The 23,185-nt window shown below is 37.3% G+C and overlaps 2 protein-coding genes across 6 annotated transcripts in view; one reads left to right on the forward strand and one right to left on the reverse strand.

Annotated features, from left to right (window-relative positions):
- Nucleotides 1–727, reverse strand: part of Mer (ezrin/radixin/moesin family protein merlin) — a 40,831-nt gene extending 40,104 nt beyond the window's left edge. Inside the window, exon 1 of the mRNA XM_083140268.1 lies at nt 10–727. Coding sequence (XP_082996394.1) covers nt 10–93 — 84 coding nt within the window. The 5' untranslated portion in view covers nt 94–727. The remainder of the gene's footprint in view (nt 1–9) is intronic.
- A 4,034-nt stretch (nt 728–4,761) lies between these two features.
- The window catches only part of PhKgamma (phosphorylase kinase gamma), a 54,139-nt gene continuing 35,715 nt past the window's right edge, over nt 4,762–23,185 (forward strand). For 3 of the 5 annotated variants that reach the window (XM_083140269.1, XM_083140273.1, XM_083140272.1), the window contains exons 1-5: nt 4,762–4,897; nt 8,628–8,751; nt 10,594–10,766; nt 13,818–13,938; nt 21,391–21,554. In XM_083140269.1, coding sequence (XP_082996395.1) covers nt 8,660–8,751; nt 10,594–10,766; nt 13,818–13,938; nt 21,391–21,554 — 550 coding nt within the window. In that variant the 5' untranslated portion in view covers nt 4,762–4,897; nt 8,628–8,659. The remainder of the gene's footprint in view (nt 4,898–8,627; nt 8,752–10,593; nt 10,767–13,817; nt 13,939–21,390; nt 21,555–23,185) is intronic. The other 2 variants (XM_083140271.1, XM_083140270.1) reach the window with 2 other exon arrangements.

Raw genomic sequence — 23,185 nt, forward strand, 5'->3', positions numbered from 1 at the left:
AATACTCACTTCTAGGCAGAATTCTAACTCGGCATCCAAAGTACAAACTTTAACTGGAAACAACTTTCCAGACTTTTTGCGTTTGAATGGCATCTTATGTCAGCTACTAAACAAATAGTGGGGCATGTTTAATTAACTAATTCTTGCATTGGCATTGCCTAAATTGACAAGGTTAATGTTCCATACTGCAGTCTCACCACTTCTCTGTGCTCACTTTTCACTGGAAAGAAACCAGTGAAATTAGATTTACAATGTTTTCTGTACACTTGCAACAAAAAAATCATTGTTCACATTTTGAAAATGTTACTTCCGAAAGAACACACACACTGAAAGAAGAGTGACATCAACCCATGCGTAAATTCAATTTCCAGTCCCACATTCTTCGAATAATTGCGGAACTTGTCTTCCATTACTCACATTTTTTGCTTGGCCTACTGGGCCTACAGCACAGATTATATTATTATTTATCATATCTCTTGGTCACTTAGATGGCAGCACATGCAAGAATTATTAAAATTCCTTCATGGTGTATATTTTATTATGGATTAATGATAGATTGTAGAGGTCAGCAGAGGGGAAAAAGTAGTTTTCGCGTGAACTTCACACAAATAGGCAAGATCAAAGCTCCCTATAAAAATGCGTGTAAATTCAAAAATCCTCGCCAGCAGCAAACAAAATAGGATAATTGTGGTGAATATCTGTGCTTCAAAAATTAAATTTATGAACATTGTTTTACACTAATTCTCTAGTTAAGAATTGCCACAGAGTACCCATCAATGTAACAAAACACAGTCTATTTCCAGATCATCACCACTCTGTTAGGTTAGGTTTGAGAAACACAAACATGAATATTAAAATATACAGCATATACGGTTCCACGATATTATATTCATTTTTTATGTATTAAGAAAATTATGATAATATATACTATATACTTTCTACTATTTTCATTGGTTTCGCTTTCATGTATTGGATGGAACTGCACCGGAATCACAAAATTGCTTAGCGGGAAATAAGCAACTGCTGTGTTCCGTGATGCTTGAGTGATGTGTGATGCTGAAATAGGTTGGGAGATGATGTACACAAATTTGGCCGAGTCTGCTGCCACGCACGTGTCAACAGTAAGAATAAGCTTCAAATTTGCTCCTGCCACGTAATTCGTCTGCTAAGAGCATAAGAGGATGTTACAAGTCTTAAGAACAGATGAAGACGAGAAAAATGCAAGTTTATGATTAGTGGGACTTCTTCCCTTTTTGTCCCTGACAACATTATCTTGTCGACTTTGGACATCGTTATTGTTTTTTATTTGTTTTAATGTTTTCTTCTAAAGTTGATAGTTAGTCTCACAAATTAATCGGAATCACAAATATATAACAATTATTATAAATAATTCACTTTTTTTGTCCATTTTGCTGTTTCTTAAAAATCACTTTATATTTCAATTCTACATTTTCGAGAATATGCATACAGCATCCATATTAATGAAGGGGATAAATCTGTTAAAATGGATGATAGTGATATTGGAAATGGAATTTTTAAACGTTGAAAACCTTTGTAGAGTATGATTTGTTGATCTGAATAGATTGGACATTCTAGAATTAAATGTTGAGCATCAGGGTTATTATTGCCACATTTACAATTTTCTTGAGTTTTAATTTTTATTTTTACTAAATGTGCTGGTGTACGTACGTGTCCTGTTCTTAATCTATTAATAAAACTATGACTTGCCGTGCGAGTGTGTATGAATTGAACCAAGGGACTTTAGATTTAAATTCTGCAATCCATCTATATGTGTTGCCTACAAACTTAAATTGATCCTTGCACCATTCATTCCATTGTTCCATAATTTTGATTTTTACTCGTGGTAATAAATCAGAATACATTAACCTATTGAAACTTATGAGTTGTAAGTCTCTGGCCTGTTTAGCATATATGTCCACTCTATCATTTCCTACATTAATATTATGTGCTTTGACATAACTGAATTGTATGTCAATGTTTCTTTTGCAAGCAAATTGAATTTGTTGAATAATTAAAATAATAAGATATGATTTGTGGCATAATTTGGGATAGGATGTAGATAATGCTTGAAGAACACTCAGAGAATCTGTAAGGAGAAGAATTTTTTTTAAATCTTCCGCTATTCCATATTGTAAGGCTTTGTATAGGGCGTAACTTTCCGCAGTAAAAATAGATGAATCTATAGGTAATCTAAATTGTTGATAAATGTTTTTCTCTGGGATGTAATAGGCACATCCTACACTATTGTTATTCTTAGAACCATCGGTGTAAATCATTACATGCATTGGCCATTTTTCTCTGTACAATGCATGTAAACCTAGATCTCTGAAGTGGATTGAACATTGAGTATATAATGGAATATCTAGTTGATAGATCAAAGGATGTAAGAGAGTGAAAGTATTAGATCGAAGTTCTGGAAATAAGTAATGACAGTATACAAGGAAATATGAGGTGGTATGAGGATTTATTACATCGGCTTCAGCCCATTTTTTCTGTATTTCAAACAATTTATTAAATGGATGAGGATGTTTTTCCCATGATTTAAGGAGGAATTTTATTGTTAATTGAATCCGCCTGTGACTCAAAGAATTCTCTTTACTCTCCATATAAACACTTACATTGGGGCTTGATTGCATAAGACCTAGACAAATTCTCAATGCTTTTCTTTGTAATATATCTATTTTGTCGAGTAGATTGGATTTTGCTCCCCCGTAGCTGAAAGCTGCATAGTCGAAAAATGAGCGAAAGCAATTTTTATAAAAGAGAAGTAAAATTGCCCCCTCCATTTCAAATTTTATACAAATAAAAATTTGGGTGGCCTCCCCATTTTGTTGTTGTCATTTAGTGGGAATGAATGTACAGGTAATTTAGAAGTTGTTTTTTTCTCTAGAAAGCATTTAGCGATATTATTTTAATGCTAACAGAACCTAACCTAACTACGAGAGCATTTAATTAGGTTTATTATTAGAAGAATGCTATGGGACATAATCTTAAAACATTTTCGTGAAAGTAATCTCTACAACTTCACAGTATGTGTTATAGACGTAATTGCATACATAGGATAATGAAATCACGATAAAACAAAGACCGAGTCTGCTGCCACACGCATCTCCTATAGTGTCCCGGGAAATATGCAAATATACCCTCAGATATAATTTGAGTACTAATTCATATTCATATTCTTTATTTCCGTTGACCCATGTCCATAGGTATGGAAATCGTCATATAACAATACATACAGTAATAAAATATGAATACAATTTTAGACAAGGATTACAGTAATGATTTTAAGAACTGCTACATGAAGGAAATCCAAATACACTAATAAAATATTAATACAATTATAGACAAGAATTACAGCAATGATTTGAAGAATTTCTACATGAAGGATATCCAAATAAAGGAAGAATGCCTAACTATTAATAAATATGTAGAAGCGACAATCGTAGGTGTGCACAGACCTTCTGATTAGGTGGGCAAAAGCCTTGATAAAAGTTCAGTCAGGAAAGAAAAACCTCATTTTATCTCATTGCTTAAGTTTTATAGCATCGATTTTGCGTGTATGTGTGGACACACACACACACACACACACACATACATACATACATAATCAATTCATCTGCCCCATAACAAACCAACAGCAAAAATCAGATAATTGAAATCCATTTAGCAGCAGCACTTCTCTTCCTCGTAATTTAAAATGTATTACAGAAAACAAATTGCGAGCCAGAAAATTTTTAGATCCAAATTATTGCAAAATGAAAACACTATTGATTTAATATAGTGCAAAAATTTTCATGGAACGCCACAGCATTCACTTTTACAATTTTTTTTTTTTTTCATTTAGATCGTTCGGCGTCCAGGGCGAACTCCCGTCAACCACAAGCTACGGTTCTGAACTTGATTAGACTGCAAGAAAAGTAGATATTGCGAAATTTATTTTTATTTGTATAAAATTTGAAATGGAGGGGGCAATTGCCACTCTGTCCCCTTGCAGGTGCTCTTGGCCGTCTGGAATAAATAATGCAAGATAGACGTGAAAACTAATTCCATCTTGAGTATCCTTTGTCCTGCTACTCTTAGATTCTGCTAGTCTTGCTTTCCTTTACTTCCAGTTCCATGTTTGCCCCCTAAAATTGATTCCCGTCCAAGGTTACTGGGCAATGCCCCCCTCCCCTGTGGTTGCGCCAATGCACCCCCTTAGTTGCTTTTAATTTTCATCCTCTTGAAAATATTTCATTTTCTCTAAGAGTATAATATCCTTTAATAACGGCGATAAGATTCCTCTATCCTAAATTTCTAGTGAATGTATAATAAATAATATAGGGGCATGGACGTCTGGAAGGGGAGCAAGGATGACCACATCTCCCGCTTAGAAAACAAATGTCAATCAAAAAATACCTTTTCACACGTTAATTTGATTTCAGTCATAATAATTTACATCCATTATTACTTATAATGAGGATGCAGGGGGATGTGATAATTTCAAATTCAAGACCTGTTTTCCGAGGGCCAACACAATTACCTTGCTTGTCCCTCCGTGGAAAAATCTGCGGGCATCAATGATTAGGGGGGCATTTGCCCCTCCTTGCGCACGCCCATGGTGACAATGACAAATAGAAATATAGTTGGAAAATATGACGACTGCTACTTCTCATCTGTTGAGATATTACTTCTAGGTACTCGTTAATTGTGAGCGGTAACGGATGCAGAACTTTTACATAGTAATTTCTATTTTTACCACAAGACAGCTCGGAAGAATGATCTGAATGTTGAGAACATAATTTTGAATTACGTTTATTCTCACAAGGAAAAAGGTGTAATTTAAATTTTGATAGTCTGTAATTTGGCGTTTATGGCATTTTAATGGTAAAGGGTATGTATTATATATTAACCTTTGTAAGAAGTGTGATTGCAAGATAAATGTTTGTTGTATCATGGCAAGTATAAATCCAGATGAGCATATTGACAATTAGCTATATTACGCAAAATATATTGCACATTTTGCAAATCATCGTGTTGTGACATGTATTTTCATGTCACCCCCAGGAATTAAACTGAAATAACCAGTATGTCGAATTGTTGAATACACCAAGCATGACAGCTGATAAAAAATACAAAATTTTTGTTGAAAGTAAATATTTTTAATATTATGGTTTCGTATGTGGCCCACGAAAGAACCGTTGTAAAGTTTTGCTCAAATTAATGGTAAAATTTTCGTATCCCCAAAACGTCTTTCTTCAATTTTACAGGAGAAATTACTTACCGAAATGCGTTTATTTATACTTTAGGAAGGTCTTGGAATTTTGTTTTTCCCTCGTTGAAATTTTTTTGGCGGTAAATCATGTAATTTTCGACATAAATTTCATTCCGATGCACGAAAGCTGTTCCCTTGCTGTCCGTCTACTACGTGAACCAAATATTTGCGAGCGTTTCATGACGTAACAACCGGTCAGTGTTTCCAAATGCGCGGTTTTGTAACTGTGTGACAGTTCTAGAACGTAAATAAACGTGAGTTACTGTTCATCATTTCTGATTACGAACTTGCGACAACATGACGTGCACAGGATCAGTGGCGTGCTCAATGTGAGGTTGATGGTGGTTATACCCCCCCCCCCCTTTCGCCCAGTATCTCCAAGGCTATTTATGAATGGTTCGTGGGGCTATTTATGAATGGTTTGTGGGGCTATTTATGAATGGTTCGTGGGGCTATTTATGAATGGTTCGTGGGGCTATCCGTGAATGGTTCGTGGGGCTATTTATGAATGGTTCGTGGGGCTATCCGTGAATGGTTTGTGGGGCTATGTATGAATGGTTCGTGGGGCTATCCGTGAATGGTTCATGGGGCTATTTATGAATGGTTCGTGGGGCTATCCGTGAATGGTTCGTGGGGCTATTTATGAATGGTTCGTGGGGCTATTTATGAATGGTTCGTGGGGCTATCCGTGAATGGTTTGTGGGGCTATGTATGAATGGTTCGTGGGGCTATCCGTGAATGGTTCGTGGGGCTATTTATGAATGGTTCGTGGGGCTATCCGTGAATGGTTTGTGGGGCTATGTATGAATGGTTCGTGGGGCTATCCGTGAATGGTTCGTGGGGCTATGTGTCAATGGTTCGTGGGGCTATGCGAGAATGGTGTGTGGGGCTACGCATATTTTTTTCGAAACCCATTTTTAACTATTGGAACCTATTGTGACCCTACCTAACCTAACCTTACCGGAAATGGTTTGTGGGGCTATTTATGAATGGTTCGTGGGGCTAAATTGGAGCCTTTCTCTATATTGTCAATTCGCTCCGAGTAGGTGGAAAAAAAAATGCAAAGTTCGTCAGACTTTTTCTTTGACATTAAATGAGAGTACGAGACGTGTATTACCTATTTCACAATCAGTTGCTTTGTTTTATTTCAATCACTTATCGCACAACACTCTTGCTACCTTCCGTTCTGACGTCAGCAGACTGAAGTTTATTTTTAGGCTAAAGATCTATGTTGTTATCCATATCATTAAAATTTCAGTAACCACCAAACGTCTCTAATTCCCTTATTTTCGTGTTTTTCACATTCATACTTACGTATTCTGCATACTAGTACCTAGATATTTTGCTGTGAAGAAGGTCGCAACACTGCATAACCACTGATCATGGACTACGCTAGTCAAGATTTCTCCGCCATATCGCGTGTAACGCAAGCAAAAGCGAACAAAATAAAAATACTCGATATTTCGAAAATTGAGACTATTTGCCTGCAAAAAACGAAACGCGAAATAGAAGAATCCTTATGAATGCAGAATATGTGAGTATCAATGTGAAAAATACGAAAATAAGGGAATTAGAGATGTTTGGTGGTTACCGAAATTTTAATAAATTAATTCCCGTAGAAACAAATGTGATCCCATTGTTTCCACATGAGTTGGGTATTTGTTTACTATCCTTCGGACACATTTATTTAGTTTTACAGAAGAAACTACTTACCGTAATAAGTTCCTGTAGCATTGTCGAACATCGGGAAGGTGTTTTTTGTGATGTAAGAATGTTTCATAGCTGAAATTCATGTTGTTCGTTGAAAATTAATTCTCCGACTGAGAATAGCTAGCCCCACGAATCATTGGCGCGTGGATAGGTTAGTTCTGTTAGGTTAGGAAACATAGTTAAAATTTGGTGTCGTGTTAGTATCAGGATCTAGAAATTGGAAATAATTGCGAACCATTGGCGCTAGCCTCACGAACCATTGGTGCGTGGTTAGGTTAGTTTGTCCCAGGCAAGTGAAAATGCCTATCAGAAAGACGTACTGGTAATGTGAAAAATTGCAATTAATTTCATCAAAACAAAGTTGATACACCCTCAGGAATGTTCCGCAAAGCAGATATGTAAGTACGAATGTCAAAAATTGACGAAACGAAAAAATTCGAGGTGTCCGAAGGATAGTAAATTTTTACCGGGTTTTTAAACCTGAAAAAAAATACAAAATCAGTAACACGAAAGTAGGTATTTTTCGATGAAGAAGGTTGCAACACTACATAACCACTGATTATCGACAATGGTAGTCAAGATTTCTCCGCCATATTGTGTGTAACGCAAGCAAAAACGAACAAACAAGAATTACTCGATATGTCGAAAATTGAGATTATTTCTGTGAAAAAATCCAAATCCCAGTTTCACGAATCCTCAGCAATGCAGAATATGTAAGTACCAATGTGAAAAATAAGAAAATAAACGAATTTGAGACGTTTCCCGGAGAGTAAAATGATAATGTAAATTTATTAAAAAGCTTACTAACGACTTGAGTATATTTACGAATATGAATTTTGTGATCTGATTCCCCTCTTGTATGATCATTCATAGAACAATTTCATTCAATTCCATCTGTGAATCAGTACCTAACCATTTGTAATTTTACTAACAGCTTGCCGGTATGTATCATATTAATGTGACGTTAGTGACCAAGATCGAGTCGAAACACATCTGTCACATGGCGTTTCTCTATGCGATAGCATTGGAATATCCATTGCAAGTGGAAACTTTTAAATTTTTGATGTGTATCATACATGAGATTTCAGAGAATATATCTACATATTACCCATACCTTACAGAGGTTAGGGGAAGAAATAACCAGGGATAAGAAACTAAATAAAGTGAATGCTTCTAGCCAGCATCCAATCAATGGTGCTGTTGCAGTCACATGAGGCTGCTGGACTTCAATCAGCCATCATGGCAGCAGCATCATATCAGTTGAGCTTCGGAACCGGAATGGCTTGATTTTTTTTTAATGCATGACTTCCTTACTCAGTTATTATTTTCATTATCCTCTGTAAGGTATTTATGTATTTTCCCGAAATGTTGTCTTTACATTGATGCATGATACACACCACAATTGTGTTTCATGACTGCTGTCACAATTTTGAAAAGTTGCCTCTTCAATGCTATAGCATACGTAGGTACACCACATGACAAGTTTGTTCAATCATGCTCAGTTTTCTACCATTAATAGGACATTTATTTATTATTGGTCAGATTTTTTTTAGTAGTGTAGCTCATTTAAATGTCTAATAGAATTATTGTTGCTGTTAATTAATATGTGTGAATGTTAATTACTCTGGTTTTCTTTCAGAAGCATAATTATAAAATACTGTGAGCTGAGAAATGGCAAAAGATGAATGTGACGATCTGCTTCCTGATAAAGATGCTGCCAAAGAATTTTATGCCAAATATGAGCCGAAAGAAATTTTGGGCAGGTATGCTGTAATTTTTTCATCGTAGTCTTCATGTTTTGAACAGTTTAAAGTGATGCTTGCCAAAGAGTTTCTAATATTTGCATATTATTTTCTGCTTTATCCTACATGTATCTGAAATACATGCTGCTAATTTAATTTCTTAAAAACAATTAGGCATGCAGTTCTAAGCTTCTCAGTACAGTAAAACCTCGTTAATCTGGACTAACCCGGGGGGGGGGGGGCGAAAGTCCGAATTGACTGAAATAACCTAAAAGAACAGTAGAAAGTGCATTAAAACTCCGTTTATAGCAACAAAACATGTTTATTATTGTGTATTTAAAGGGCGTAGGCCTAAATACACTATAGAGACAAAGTCTGTGGGAAACAGAATTGCATCAGTGGTTGACTGCCTTTTCTTTGGGATGTTCTCTTGTTGACTTCTAGCCACATTTAAAACCTTGCATTCTGTTTTTTTTTTCTTCTTTTGCCTGTCCGGATTAACGAGGTTTTACTGTACCTTATTTTCTCTTTGAATTCAAGCAACCATGATCTCTGCCTGTTACTCCTTTGTATCTGGGGTTTGAAAGCTGTTCACATGTGTGAGATACAGAGTGGCTGATTTCATCCATGTTAGTGTTAGCACAGTATGATTGCAGAATGGATTATTTGTATCCGGGATAGAATCTGAACTCGTATGTTACATGCTCTGCAGTAGTGATTTTGAATGCAGCGAAGATGATGTACCTGTCATCGATTGTGATAATGTAAAGAGAATGTGATTTGGCGACTAAACTGGAATGTGGTGATAAGTGGGATAAACAACAGAGTGATGCACATAATAAATGTGTGTAAGGTGACACTAAATATCATATGTGCTAAAGAAATGCTTTTAACAAGTTTAAGAACCATTATATGTAGGACTAAAATAAATTAATATTTAGGATCTGCAGTGGTCTAGTTGGTGTGGCATGTGGCATGTGGCATGTGACTGCCTCGTGGGAGATCCGGGTTTGATTCCCAGTGTGGGTGATCTAAGGTTGGAATTTTTCCAGCCTTGTTCCCATATAAAGCAGTTCCGGGGCTCACCCAGCCTCAAATGAATGGATACGTGGGGCAACCCTTGGGGGTAGCATGGTGCTGAAGCTGAAGCATGGTGCTGATCGTATTATCTACAAAATGGGCAAGATTGAGAATGTGTGGGGCCCTAGCCCTACGTGGATCTTTGCCTTTAAAATTAAAATTTAATCATGAATATATTAGTAAAACCTTACTAGTATTTCACAAGTACAGTGTGACCAATCGTGCTACTTTTAAGGTGTGACCGATGAAGGGTTAATACATACTAATAAATTACAAACTTTTCACTAGTATTATTTAAATATAAATAAATAGATGTGTATATTTTAAAAAATACTTTAAATCAGCTTGTGATTCATGTTTGGGGAATTAAAGATATGCTAGTATTATAAATACATGTAAGCAAATTACTGACCATGTCCTCAAGACTTACTTTCACGGTGGCTACTGTGATGTTCTTTGCATGGCATATCCTTTTTCCCTATAGGGGAGGGGGTGCTGTTATCCATGGAGCTAAAGTGGAAAGTTCGTTATGCTTATGCTGACCTCTGTGGCAGAGTGGTTATCACAGCACACTATGACACCAGAGGTCCCAGGTTTGAATCCAAGCTTGGGCATGGTGTTCTTTGTGAGTGTTCATTCATCAATTTCATCATATCACCCTTCATCCTCATCTTTGTAATTAGACACTCTTTATGCTCATGGAATAATGTACAAACTTGTTAATGAGAGTGATTTTTGTTCTGTCTGTGTAATTATGTTAAATTACTTTTATTCTCATTACAGGGGTATTAGCTCAACAGTGAGACGCTGTATAGAAAAGGAAACTGGGAGAGAGTATGCCGCAAAGATAATAGATCTCAGTAACGATTCGTCCGATCCTGAAGGAAAGTCAACTCGAGATTCAACCCTTCAGGAAGTGAATGTATTACGTATTGTGGCTGGCCAACCATATATAAGTAAGCAGTTTTGTTTCTCGTGAAGTGTACTTTTGTCTATTTTGATTACAACAATACATTGATTAATTACAACAATATCAATGAAATGATGAAGTGGATGAGGGTTCAAACCTTTGCCCTCTGGCTTCCTAGTGCATTACGCTGACCACTCCACCATAACTTTTAGTAAAGAGAACCTTTGCACAAATATAAAGCAGATTACCATCAGTAAAATCGGGACACCCAGACACCTTCATTGTAATGCATTATGTGGGTTGCCTAGCTCTGCAGCAATGATCAAACCTGCTATTGAAGTATGCAACATGCATAACAAATCCCCGGGAAGCAGTTATTCCGGATATAGTTGTCTCATCTATATTGATGGCGACTGTTATCTGCCAGAAATCAAAACTATGACCACTGCTATACTTGATAGTGTTTAGGTTATAGTGGGATGTAAACAAATCAACACACAAAAGGATGTAAATTTACATCAAATTTTGGAAAAGTATAGAAACTGATAAAAGTAAAGTAAAAAAATAGTAAAGTGTTCCTCTGTGCTTAGCACCATGCCATGAAGGCGTATAGGGGGTGTGGGGGTAACGCCCCACACTTTCTTGATCCGGTCATGAGTAGGGGTGATGTGATCAGCATCACGCCCCTGACTGCCTTTACCCCCCAGGGTTTCCCCCAGGTACCCATGTTATTCGACGCTGGGTGGGTGCCGTGGCCGCACTTTTTGTTCCTAGATTACATGTGCTGGTTCTAAAATTATAAGCCCTGAAAGCAGTCTTTACAGGATTTGACCTCATGTAGGATTTTGAAAGCCTGTGTAACTCTGGTACTACTGTATATAGCAGGGGTGGCCAACGCGTCGATCGCGGTCTACCAGTTGACTGGCAAGCCGCGAGAGTAGCCCGCAGTGCTCTGTCATATTATACGGATTTTATTACTTACCTCTCTGTATTTTCAACTGTTGTATCAGGAAAAGAGCTTTGTTGTAACAGTTAATTTCTTTCTTTGTTGAATCACATAATAATTAACCATAAAAAATGTAAATATACTTTGCCTTCTCCGTTCGGAGTAACGAACAATTCGTTATTGAACGACTGAACAATGGGCGATCGAAAGCTTTCTTCTCCTACACTACATTGTTGTTAGGGACAAGGCCGGTTTGGTTACATTGTTAGATGCAACATTGTATGCACAAAATACTGGACCAGTAGGCAGTTATTCGCAACCCTGTGACGTTTGTCGAACGTTGTAAGGCTGTAAACTCTCTGTAAGGCTGCTGTCGGCAGTTTATTAGTCGTGCTACAAGCCGCCAAGGCATGAGTGCACCTGGTAAGAAGAAACAAAAGACTTACCACTATTATCTAAAACAGGTGGAAGACCCACAGTACTGAAGCCAAAACTTATTTAAATAAATACATAAAATAAAATAATCAATGTCAATTTTATGGTATTGGCCCTTTGCTTCCTTGCTTAGGCTTCCGTTGTTAGGTCTAATAAGTTAAGTAGACCGCCAGTGATTCTTCAAATGTAAATGAGCCCTCAAACCAAAATAGATTGGCCACCAGTGCTATATAGGATATCTGTTAATCTTCTTGCCAGTACAACCTCACCCCATCTCTCTCTCAGCTGTGCCTCTCTGGGTATTGTCACCGCAATGTTCATTGGATGTCCATGTGGGATGGATGAAGATCCCAAGAGTGAAAAAGAAGAAACAGGGAATGTTTTTTATCAGTGTGTACTACACACCAATGTTTTTGGCTATGATTTTACCTCTGATAGGGGAAGGAAAGAACATTATCAGAAGTCGAAGACTGTAAAGCTCTGCGAATAGACTTTGTATGAGGAAAAATCAATAAAATAGCACAGTTATTTGTTTTACACGTATGAGGAAAATCAATAAAATAAGTTTTTTTTACTTGTATAAGGAAAAATCAATAAAATAACAGTTATTTTTTTACATGTATGAGGAAAATCAATAAAATAAGTTATTTTTGTTACACGTATGAGGAAAAATCAATAAAATAACAGTTATTTTTTACATGTATGAGGAAAAATCAATAAAATAAGTTATTTTTTTACACGTATGAGGAAAAATCAATAAAATAAGTTATTTTTTTACACGTATGAGGAAAAATCAATAAAATAACAGTTATTTTTTTACACATGAATCATCCCTATTAGTCATGGGCATCGGGAGGAGGGGAGGGGGTTGAATGGGTCATTGCCCCCACCTGGAAATTGGCTCGTTCATTTAGAGATACAAGAAAACAGAAAGTTTCTTACTCTTATTGTTAAGAACAGAAATAAAGTTCATGTAGCTAGTATTCAAACAGAAATATCAAAGTAATAATACATTGGATCGAAAACAGTGAAAAATACAGGAACTAGGTCATATTCTACCGTTTAATCCTAAAAAGAAATGGTTCCACAGTTTTCAAAATTCAAATAATTACAGTTGTAGGTGAGAGGTCACGCAACTAACTTTATGAAAAAAGACCCTAACATTTAAAATCTCTTTTTGAACGAGATATGCAGAAGTTAATATCAAAATGCATAAAATGCAAAAGAAATAATAGAAAATAGTTGTGTGGGTATTCACTCGTTTCATGGATCGTCTCTCCATTTATATAATAATAATAATTATTATTTCAAATAAAATGTATTTTTGTTAGTTTATAATATTTATTATTGTACTCATATAAATAACATTTATAATGGTGGTAATAATAATTATTATTTTTTTACTATTCGACTTTTATCATTTGCCCGACCCCCCCCCCTGCAAATATTTCTGGCAACGCACATGCTGTTAGTGCATTTATATCACCATGACACCAGCTTTAACCTTCGTGGACTGGCCTGAAAATAGCATGTTTTTCCATGCATCAATTTGTTTTTATATGAAATTTATTTTATGCTTATATGATAAAAATCAATTTTCAACCAATTAGTTAATCAATTGTGTGCATTGTGTATTTACACTGATTTCACTTATTATTTGAAGTCATATTGATGCATATTATGTATTACAATTACAGTTTCCAATTTTTTTTTCAGTTGAACTCCACGATGTATTTGAGTCGAGTACATTCATCTTTCTGGTATTTGAGCTGTGTAGAAATGGGGAATTGTTCGACTACCTTACTACAGTCGTAACGCTATCTGAGAAGAAAACAAAGTAAGAATACATTTATATAATTATTTTCTATTATCCATATCACTGAATTCCGTAGTAGCTAAATTGTTATTGCTCTTGCCTTTAGTGGGAGTGATTCCAGTCTTGATCCCTAAAGAGAGCTTCAAAAATGTTGGTGTTGACTAGCATCGTGAGGACGATTAGGGAGCTACTTGAAAGAAACAGAAGTGGACTCTCATCTCGAAAGCCAAAAAACACTGGTGATGGGACTCGACATGCTGACCAAATGTTACCCTATGGAGAGCTGTTAATCAGACCTTGACCCTTGTGTTTTAGAACACCAAAAGTCAGAAAATTTGGGCTACGTTGGTGTGAAGGGTCAGTTGTGAGGAGGATAAACTACCTGTTGAGAGCTGGGTTGCTGTTTCTTTCTTAGTTTTTAAAATGTTTTCCTTCGTAAGGAGTTTCTCTTTTAATCTACAAACAAATGAGTTTTGTTTTTGCTGAAGGGCTTTTGTCCGCAAAGTAACAGAAGGGTGCAAGTAGTGCCAACACACTCATTATAATTTTTAATAATCAGTCATGATTCATCGTAAAATATGCATAAATTGTCCAGATGCGTAAACATGGAATTTGCAACTTTTTTTTTATGATTGATTGAGTGAATTAGGTTATTTTACCTCGCTTTTCTACCACTTATGGCTAATCGCCATGATGAGGATGGTATGATAAAATTGATGAAGGGGCACTCAAAAGAGCACCCATGCCCAAGCCAAGATTCAAACTCATGATCCCAGGCATAGTAGCATGCTGTGCTAACCACTCAGCCTTGGATGTGGGCTTGTAATATATATGAGGAATTGAATGGTCTTATTGAAATCACACATTAAAATAAAATTGTTTGTGTCGCCCATTCTTGCCATATGGAAGAACTCTAAGAAGATAAAAACTTCATGGAGCAGTAGTACTGTAAATCATCCTTTTTAATGTGAGAAGATGTAAATAAATATTCCGGATTTCAGAAGTGGTTCATACTATTTGTGTAAAAATGGACATTCCCATCACTGGACTAATAACTCCATTGCCTCAAGCCTGGGTTTCTAACAGTTGAAGAGAGGTCTCCATTATTCCACTTCTTTGTATGTTAACGAAGATTTTTGCCAATTTTCATATTGGAACAATTAAGCAGAGTTCTGGACAAACTTAATGCAAGTTGGACCTGATCTTCATCATAGCCTTGACGAGGCCTTTTCAATATTGCCAATTCTGATAAGGACATCTGCATTAAAAGGACAGTCATAGTTGTTGTTGTTTGTAGTGAGAACGGACTTATATTATTCTGCTACATATCGTTTGTAGTGAATTGTAGCTTCCTTTGGTCTGTTATCATCTTTTTGTAGCAATTGCTTTCTTCTAGGGTAACCTACAATTCATGGTGAAAGTTATGCGAATTACTCACAAGTTTAATATATATATATTATTATTAACTTACGTTTTGCGAGGATCGAGGTAACTCCTGCGACGTTTCGGGACTCATGTTTAGGTTATGTCAGTGGCGGAGCGTGACCTTTCCAACAGTGTAAGCCTATAATGATAAAGGTTATTTCCCATTGTGCTTATTTATCCACACACATCGATCCCCCCCCCCCCATTTTTTCAGAACACTTCCCTAGATTTTTTCATTAAATTAAGAATTCTGGATAAATCCCTGGGATTGGTGTTTTCTTTGCTAGGCTGTGTACATTTCAACTGATAATTAAGTTTGTCTTATTCCTATCACAATGACTAACGTAACGATAAAAAATATGCAAAGTTAGATAAAATGAATAATAATAATAAGGAAACAGAAAAGTGCTGAATACTTTTTACAACCGCATAACCAAGTATCAGCTTCGTACCCTGAATCACAAAATCGGCGCACTTTATTTTTTGTTTCTGTTACTATGCCTGCTAGAGAAGCAAGGGGTGGGCCTACCTACATCCACAAGTTTCTTCTTGGCAGCAAAATCCTTGCTGGATAACGGCGTCTTCAACAAGTTATCCTTCCCACCGCACAATCACACTTATTTTATTCCATAATGCACTTCACTATCACACCACAGCACAGGGCCGACAGTCCGCTTTCAATAGATGGAATTCGCAAAATCATTACCTCGACAACAAGAACGGGGATTACCTCGACAACAAGAACAGGGAAACAAAAAGAAACCAGATCCAAAAGTGGTCACTGCTGAAAGCAGTGATCTTTCGTACTGTGATGGGAATATCCCTTTCGGATATAAATAAATTCCCTCTCTTGCCTTAAAATTCCCTATATTTAGTAAAAAAAATAATAATACAATATTAATTATAAAAGAAATGCTCACTAATTTTAGGGACATATCCAGAAATTTCTATCAAAGGACATGTAAGTGCTTCTTAGGATACTGTAAAAGCAAATCTAGCACCTAAAAGATCATAAACAGGCTTTTCGAACGCTGTTCGGAGAGTGTTTGAATCACAGACTACGTAATTAATAATATTTGGTTCACATTTGACATGAGATTTGTAAAATTGGTTCAATCTTCAGCTTTCATTAACATTTATTTATTTGTTTATTTTTGCACTTTTTAGCTCAATTATTACCAGCTGAGTTTATACATAAACGGAAAACAGAGATCTTAATATGTCTGATGTTTATGCTCTTCTACAAGCTAACAACAGAAACAAGAATTTAGCACATCAATGTGTATCTAGTTTTCCCGTATCCGGCTCATTTCTAGGTTTCTCCTTTTTCCCCTTCCTGTTAGATTTTTGCTTCAGAATTCCCTGTTCCTGGAAAAAACCTCCTTGAATCACCACCGCCTCAAATTTCCTTTGCAGTCAACCATTCATACCCGACAACGCTGGAGCCCCTCCTCTTGCAGGACCTGTGTCTCGCTGGTGCGTATTCAGTGAAGCCAACCCAAGCATAATGGTGCTAAATCTCGCACAAGTTTAAAAAGTCGTTTGTAAGTTGGGGATATAAATAAAACAACAGGGCCACTTTTCGTTGTGGTTGAATTTTCTCAAACTTTTCACGTATAACGTCGAACCCATGCCGTTGGTTGAACCATTCGAATTTATATTTATGTTTTTGTAATAAAAAAAAATGGAAAATAACGGATGAATCAAAGAAAAGCGGGGGTATCCGTAAAAAATTTGCGGAACTGACGCCCTGGGTTAATTTTTAGGTACCAGGGCATAAGCGCATATATCCGAAAGTAGTTTGACTACTTTTATCCATATACATAAAATAATAATCGTTCTATGTAACCATATCTTGTATACTGTTTAGGAAAATAAAATACTTTGTATATCTTAACGTTAAAAAAAATTACAATAAAATACAAATTAATTATGTTTTTGTTATAAATTAATATTAATAATATGAAAATCACAGAACAATTTAGTAGTATGTAGCATAATTTCGGAGTTTAAACGACACAATGAATGTCCAGAAGGAGCAAGGCAAGGAGACACTTCCTGAAAAATGAATGTCAACCATTTTCACACATACAATTTCATTTCAGTCACATCAAATTGTTAATTATTGTAAGGGCGTTGCAGATATTTTGAGAAGGGAAATATACCTAGTTTACCCCAACCCATGAAAAAAAAATTGCTTAATCCTCCCTGGTGGAAAGAAATACTGCGGACGTCCATGAACAACACTTTTTATAAACATGAGGTTTGCAACGCTGCTGTAAGCCTGTGGCTGTAGGTTTACAAACCTAGGGTTTGGCCCGCTCTTCTCCCTATATTCCTTGCTCTTCTCCATCCAGATACGGTCCTTTGCGGTCAGAAATTTGTAAGGCAACATTCAGACGGTTTACAACTTTCCGCAAGCAGAAGGCGGGAGTTCCCATGTGCCCCCTGGTGCTGAAGTGTTGCAATCTAACAAACAGGATCTTGAAGACTGGTATCGGGCCGAGTTGAACTTTGAAGTTTTTACGAATTTTGCCATATAATTACATAAATTTTACTAGAACTAATAAAGTGTAAGACCGGCTTACACGGTTTACATGGACGCTCTGCGCCTGGGTTATGTATAAATCATAACCACTTCAAACTCTCCATAGATACAGGATATTAGCAGTTTCTAATTGGGAAAACGGCATGGTAGTTTGACGTGCACTTGTAATGGGTTTTAGATTTGTATTGTTTTTTAACCACACACCTTTTACCAATCCTATATCCTGTACCTATGGAAAGTTCGAGGTTATGATTTATTCATAACCTAAACGTGAGCAGCCTGAGGAAGGGAGCAGTTTAGTCCCGAAACATCGCAGAAGTTACCTCGATACTTGCAAAACGTAAGTTAATAATAATATATATATAGTAACCTACAATCCTTTCATAATGTATACGCAGTTATTTGCATAAAAAAAGGGACTACTTGAAATACAGGAAGCGATCAATCACCAAAACTGCTACTCTAGTAATGCTGCATGCCCAAATTTACCCTTGCCCGAAGTCCCCTGAAAATAATGTTCTCCTGCAGAAGAAAAGAACCCAATTGCGCGAATGGTAAAATCTGGGTTAACGTAAGCTTGTTGAAAAATGGGTGAATCGTGTAGTTCCCCCTTCCGACAAAATTGCGTACGCCCACAATAACCACAGATATAGCTATTTTACACACACACACACACTGTTCAACTTGCATAATTACTTCAACTATTTTTTCTATCAGGAAAACTATTTAATTGATTCAAAAAGGATATCCAAACTTAACAGGATTTTATTATAAATTACGGAGTCTGAATAACATGAATGGAATAACAGCAACTATTTTAACAAAGTTTAGTGAGAAAACTGTCTGTTGTTCTCTTTTCATTCTTACATCAATCGGCAAAGTATTTCACAAAACCTTTTGACTAATAACAGCACTTTGCACTAATCCCGTACATGACACTTTCATTAATTGATCACAGAAATTCCTAATCCATAAAAATCCCTCGTCAGAACAATTAATCCCAGTTCAAATATCTATAGAAAAATCCCATCCCTTTCCTTTGTACTTTTTTTATGCTGCCAAGTGATAATGGTGGTTGTATTCTCAACAATAATCTAGCACTAACATACACTCACTCATTTACACATTCCATTTCTCACAATTGAAATAACATAAAAAGCGATCTATATATAAATCTTATGCTGAGAAACACAATCAAATAATACTTACACACAAATCCACTCACATATCACATAAAATAAGTCGCCAACTATTGCTTTTGTGTGAATCGATCCATACTGTTCCAGCCTCGGAGCAAGAAAATAGCCCACAACTTATTGAGTTCTTCATCGAGTGAATGAATTCCCCGATAGTCCAAATTTAAATATGCCAATCAAAAATGGTTACTTAAAGTAGTTATTACATAGCGCTATACAAAAAAAAATGATTAGACAAAAAAAAGCCGTACTGACCGTTTCCTTCCCCGTTGCGTTGGTCGGCAGTTTCCACTTCAAGTTGGAAGAAAGGCAGCTTAAACGAAAAGCTTCGCCAGCCACATCATGCCTTGCCAGTTATGCAACGTGTGGGGGAGGGAAAATGTCAGCGCTGTTACTCCGAAAACTCCATGGGTGAACTTCAAGTCTCTCCGGCTTGTTCCTGTCTTCTGTGCAGTTACAAACTCAGCACGATCGGTGCAAGTAAATTTACGCATGCGCGATCAAGGATATCAGCAGAGGCAGCGACATCTGTCGAGATTCTTGCGCAAGCGGACAATAATGGTTACGTAAAGAAATACGAACGTTTTTTGGTGACTTAGATACTTCACTCACCATACACAAAAGGGAGAGAGAAGCTGTGGTGGGTAGATATTAATAATGCAGGTATCAAGTTGCCATATGTTGTACAGAAATTTCAGAATGATTCACGGTAGCTCAACCAGTGAAGGAATGGCCCTAATTATGTACCGGCACAAAAATGTTGCACTGCTGTAAGGCTAGCCTCAAGCCATGTTTCTTTTGCCATCTGTTGGCAGAAGTAGGGGAGGCACTGTTGACAGTTTGAGACCTCTTCAGGAAACTTTAGGTAATGTAGATGGTAACACTGTCAAGTCATTCATTAATACTTTTATTTCAGCTGTAAATAAAAATTACATCACTGACTATGACAAGCTACATTATCAGAACCTACGAGGGGGTATCCAAAAGTTTTAATTTATCACCATGAAATAAAAAACATACAATAGTCACTTGCAGTGGTCAAAAGTTAGTTCTTCTCCACGTAGTCTCCCTGCGGAGTCGCACATTTTTGCCAGCGTTTCTTAACCTGTTTCAAGCCCTCTTTGAAGAAGTCCTCCGCTTTGCTCGAAAACCACTGTTCCACTTCGAAAATGACCTCCTCTCTGTCGTCAAATCGCTGACCACGAAGTGGTTTCTTCATCTTGGGAAAGAGGAAGAAGTCGCTTAGCGCAAGATCAGGCGAATAAGGTGGATGCTGCAAAAGTTCATAGCCTAACCGGTGGGCGGCGACAACGGATGCTTGGGCCGTATGGACGGGTGCATTGTCGGCCAGAAGACGAACACCTTTGCTGATCATGCCACGACGTTTTTGTTTCAATGCATCACGCAGTTTCTCCAGAAGGTTGCAGTAGTAATTGCTGTTGAGGATCTCAGCCTTCGGAAGGTAATCGGTTAAGATTACCCCGCGGCTATTCCAAAAAACGGACAGCATCACCTTTCCGACAGATTTCTGGACCTTCACCTTCTTGGGAGGGAGAGGATGGATGTTTCCACTCCTTGCCCATTTTTTTGGTCTCCGGATCGTAGAGGTATACCCAGCACTCGTCCATAGTGACGAGACGATCAAAAAAATCTTCTTCATTCCACTCCAACAGAGTCAAATTCTGCTGGGAAAAGTCGTGGCGAGTTTGCTTTTGAAGAGGTGTCAACAAGCGAGGTACCCAGCGTGCAGACACCTTATTCATGTGCAGTTCCTCATGAATAATCCTCCACGCACTTCCGTAACTTAGTCCAGTCTCCGCCATCACTCTTTCCATGATCGATCTTCTGTCGTCGAGGATAACGGCCTCCACTTTCTTCACCATGGCAAGATCATCCTTGATTGAGGGTCTACCTGCTCGTGGCTCGTCTGTCAGGGACATGTGACCACTTTGAAAGTTCCTCTTCCACCTCACAACCGTGTCATCCCCATTGACAGCTTTCATTTCGTCGTGGATTTGGCGTGCGTTGTTGCCCTTCAAATGGAGGAACTTTATGACACTTCGGGCTTCAATTTTGTTCATCATGCAGGTTGATGTCTTCTACAGCCTGTGAAAAGAAAACTACTTTAGACAAAGATTTGATATTTGCACAAGTATGCATGGCAATGACACTGATTATGCACAAAAAGTTTCATGTAAATATCTCTATAACTTCTTTATTATAATTAAAACTTTTGGATACCCCCTCGTATCTCCTGAGCATAATTGAAATATTTTGCCAAATAATTGTGCGTTTATGTTACAGGTATATCATGCGGCAAGTGTTCGAGGCTTTGAACCACGTCCACAGCAAAAACATAGTTCACAGAGATCTCAAACCAGAAAATATCCTTTTGGATGATAACATGAATGTGAAACTGACCGACTTCGGTTTTGCAAGGATGCTGAAGCCAGGAGAGAAACTCTTTGGTATGTGCAACCTTCCCATATTTGAGCATGCAATTTAGAACTACATACTTATTTATCTCTATAATGAGATGCTTTATTTTGAAAATGGAATCTGCAGCGTGCATATGATGTATTGTTAAGTGTGAGTGCGGAGTGATCAACAGACTGTTATTTTATATGAAATTGTAAACTCTAAAAATTAAAGTACTAGTATGAGTGTCACTCTGAAAGTTTTGAAAATGGAAGCATTAAAATGAAAAAAAAAAAAATTCTTTCCGTTACATCTTCTCAAAATACTCTCCACCACACACTATACAACGTGTCATCCATTCAAATGACTTTTTGAATGCTGAACGCCATGCGTCATGCTACAAAGACACTGTTCATATGCAGCCACCGCAGCTTCAGGTGAGTCAAATCGACGACCACGAATGTTTTCTTTCATTTTTGGAAAAACAAAAATCACATGGGGCCAGATCTGGGCTGTAAAGGGGATAGTGTAATGTTTTGACTCATGACTCGTTCAGAAAATCTGTTGTCTCCCTTGCGGTGTGAGCAGAGGCATTGTCGTGATGCAGCATGATTCCGCACAGGCCTGTCTTTGGATGGTTCCTCCTCAACGCATCAAACACTTTGGGCAGACATTTTGTCGTGTACCATCTGGCAGTGACTGTTTTTTATTCTTCAAGTGGAACTGTCACAATGTGCCCACTAGCAGAAAAAAAAGAACAGATCATCTTTTTGCCAACATTTCTTGATCTCTTCACTTTTGTTGGAGGATCCTCCCCAGGGAAGAGCCAGACTGATGACTGCCGCTCTGTTTCAGGATCATATTGGTATATCCAGCTTTCGTCACCTGTTACGATGTTAAAAATGTTTTTTGATCTCCCTCCACTGAATTTGTCCAACGTTTCCTGGCACCAATCCACTCGTGTCCTTTTCTGATCATTTTTTTAGGTTGGGGGGGATCCAGCGACTGCAAATCTTCCTCACATGAAGTTTTACATCCAGGATCTGTCTAACTGCTGCCGATCCAATATTTAGGCTTGTATGAATCTGCACATATGTACATCGTTAATCTTCTCTCAACATTTGTTCGACTTTTGCCACATTTTCATCTGTTATGGCTGTTGCAGGCCACCCTGAACGATCTTCATCTTCAAGGGAGTCCCTTCCTCTCTTTAATTCAGCAAACCATCGACAGATGGTGGCTTGTGAAGGGCAAAGATCCCCAAATGCACGGTGCAATCTTTCACGACATTCACTCTTGCCTAAACCAACTTTGAAGTCATAAAAAATCATAGCGCGGAAATGCTCTCGTTTCAGATCCATCCTTGCTCGAAAGGAAACCCCAACTGCTGCTGTGTAAACTATCATGCTGACTCAGCCCATTATTAGAGCAAGTTGAAACTTGCAGAGTTTGCTATTGAAATGCCAATCTAAATATAGAAACACCAGCAGCATGTTCCGTTGGCTTATTGTTGTTGATTCTCAAAACTTTCAGAGTGACCCTCGTATGCCCAGTTCCACAGTCAAAGTAATGAGAATGTATTTAAAACAAAATATTGATTCGCGATCCCCAGATTTGAATCCGCAGCCTAGGTATAGATATTTCTTTGCATGTGCCCCTTCAATTTCTTCTAATCATCATT

Source organism: Lepisma saccharinum, chromosome 18, assembly GCF_977018435.1.
Source record: "Lepisma saccharinum chromosome 18, izLepSacc3.1, whole genome shotgun sequence".
NCBI lineage: Eukaryota > Metazoa > Arthropoda > Insecta > Zygentoma > Lepismatidae > Lepisma > Lepisma saccharinum.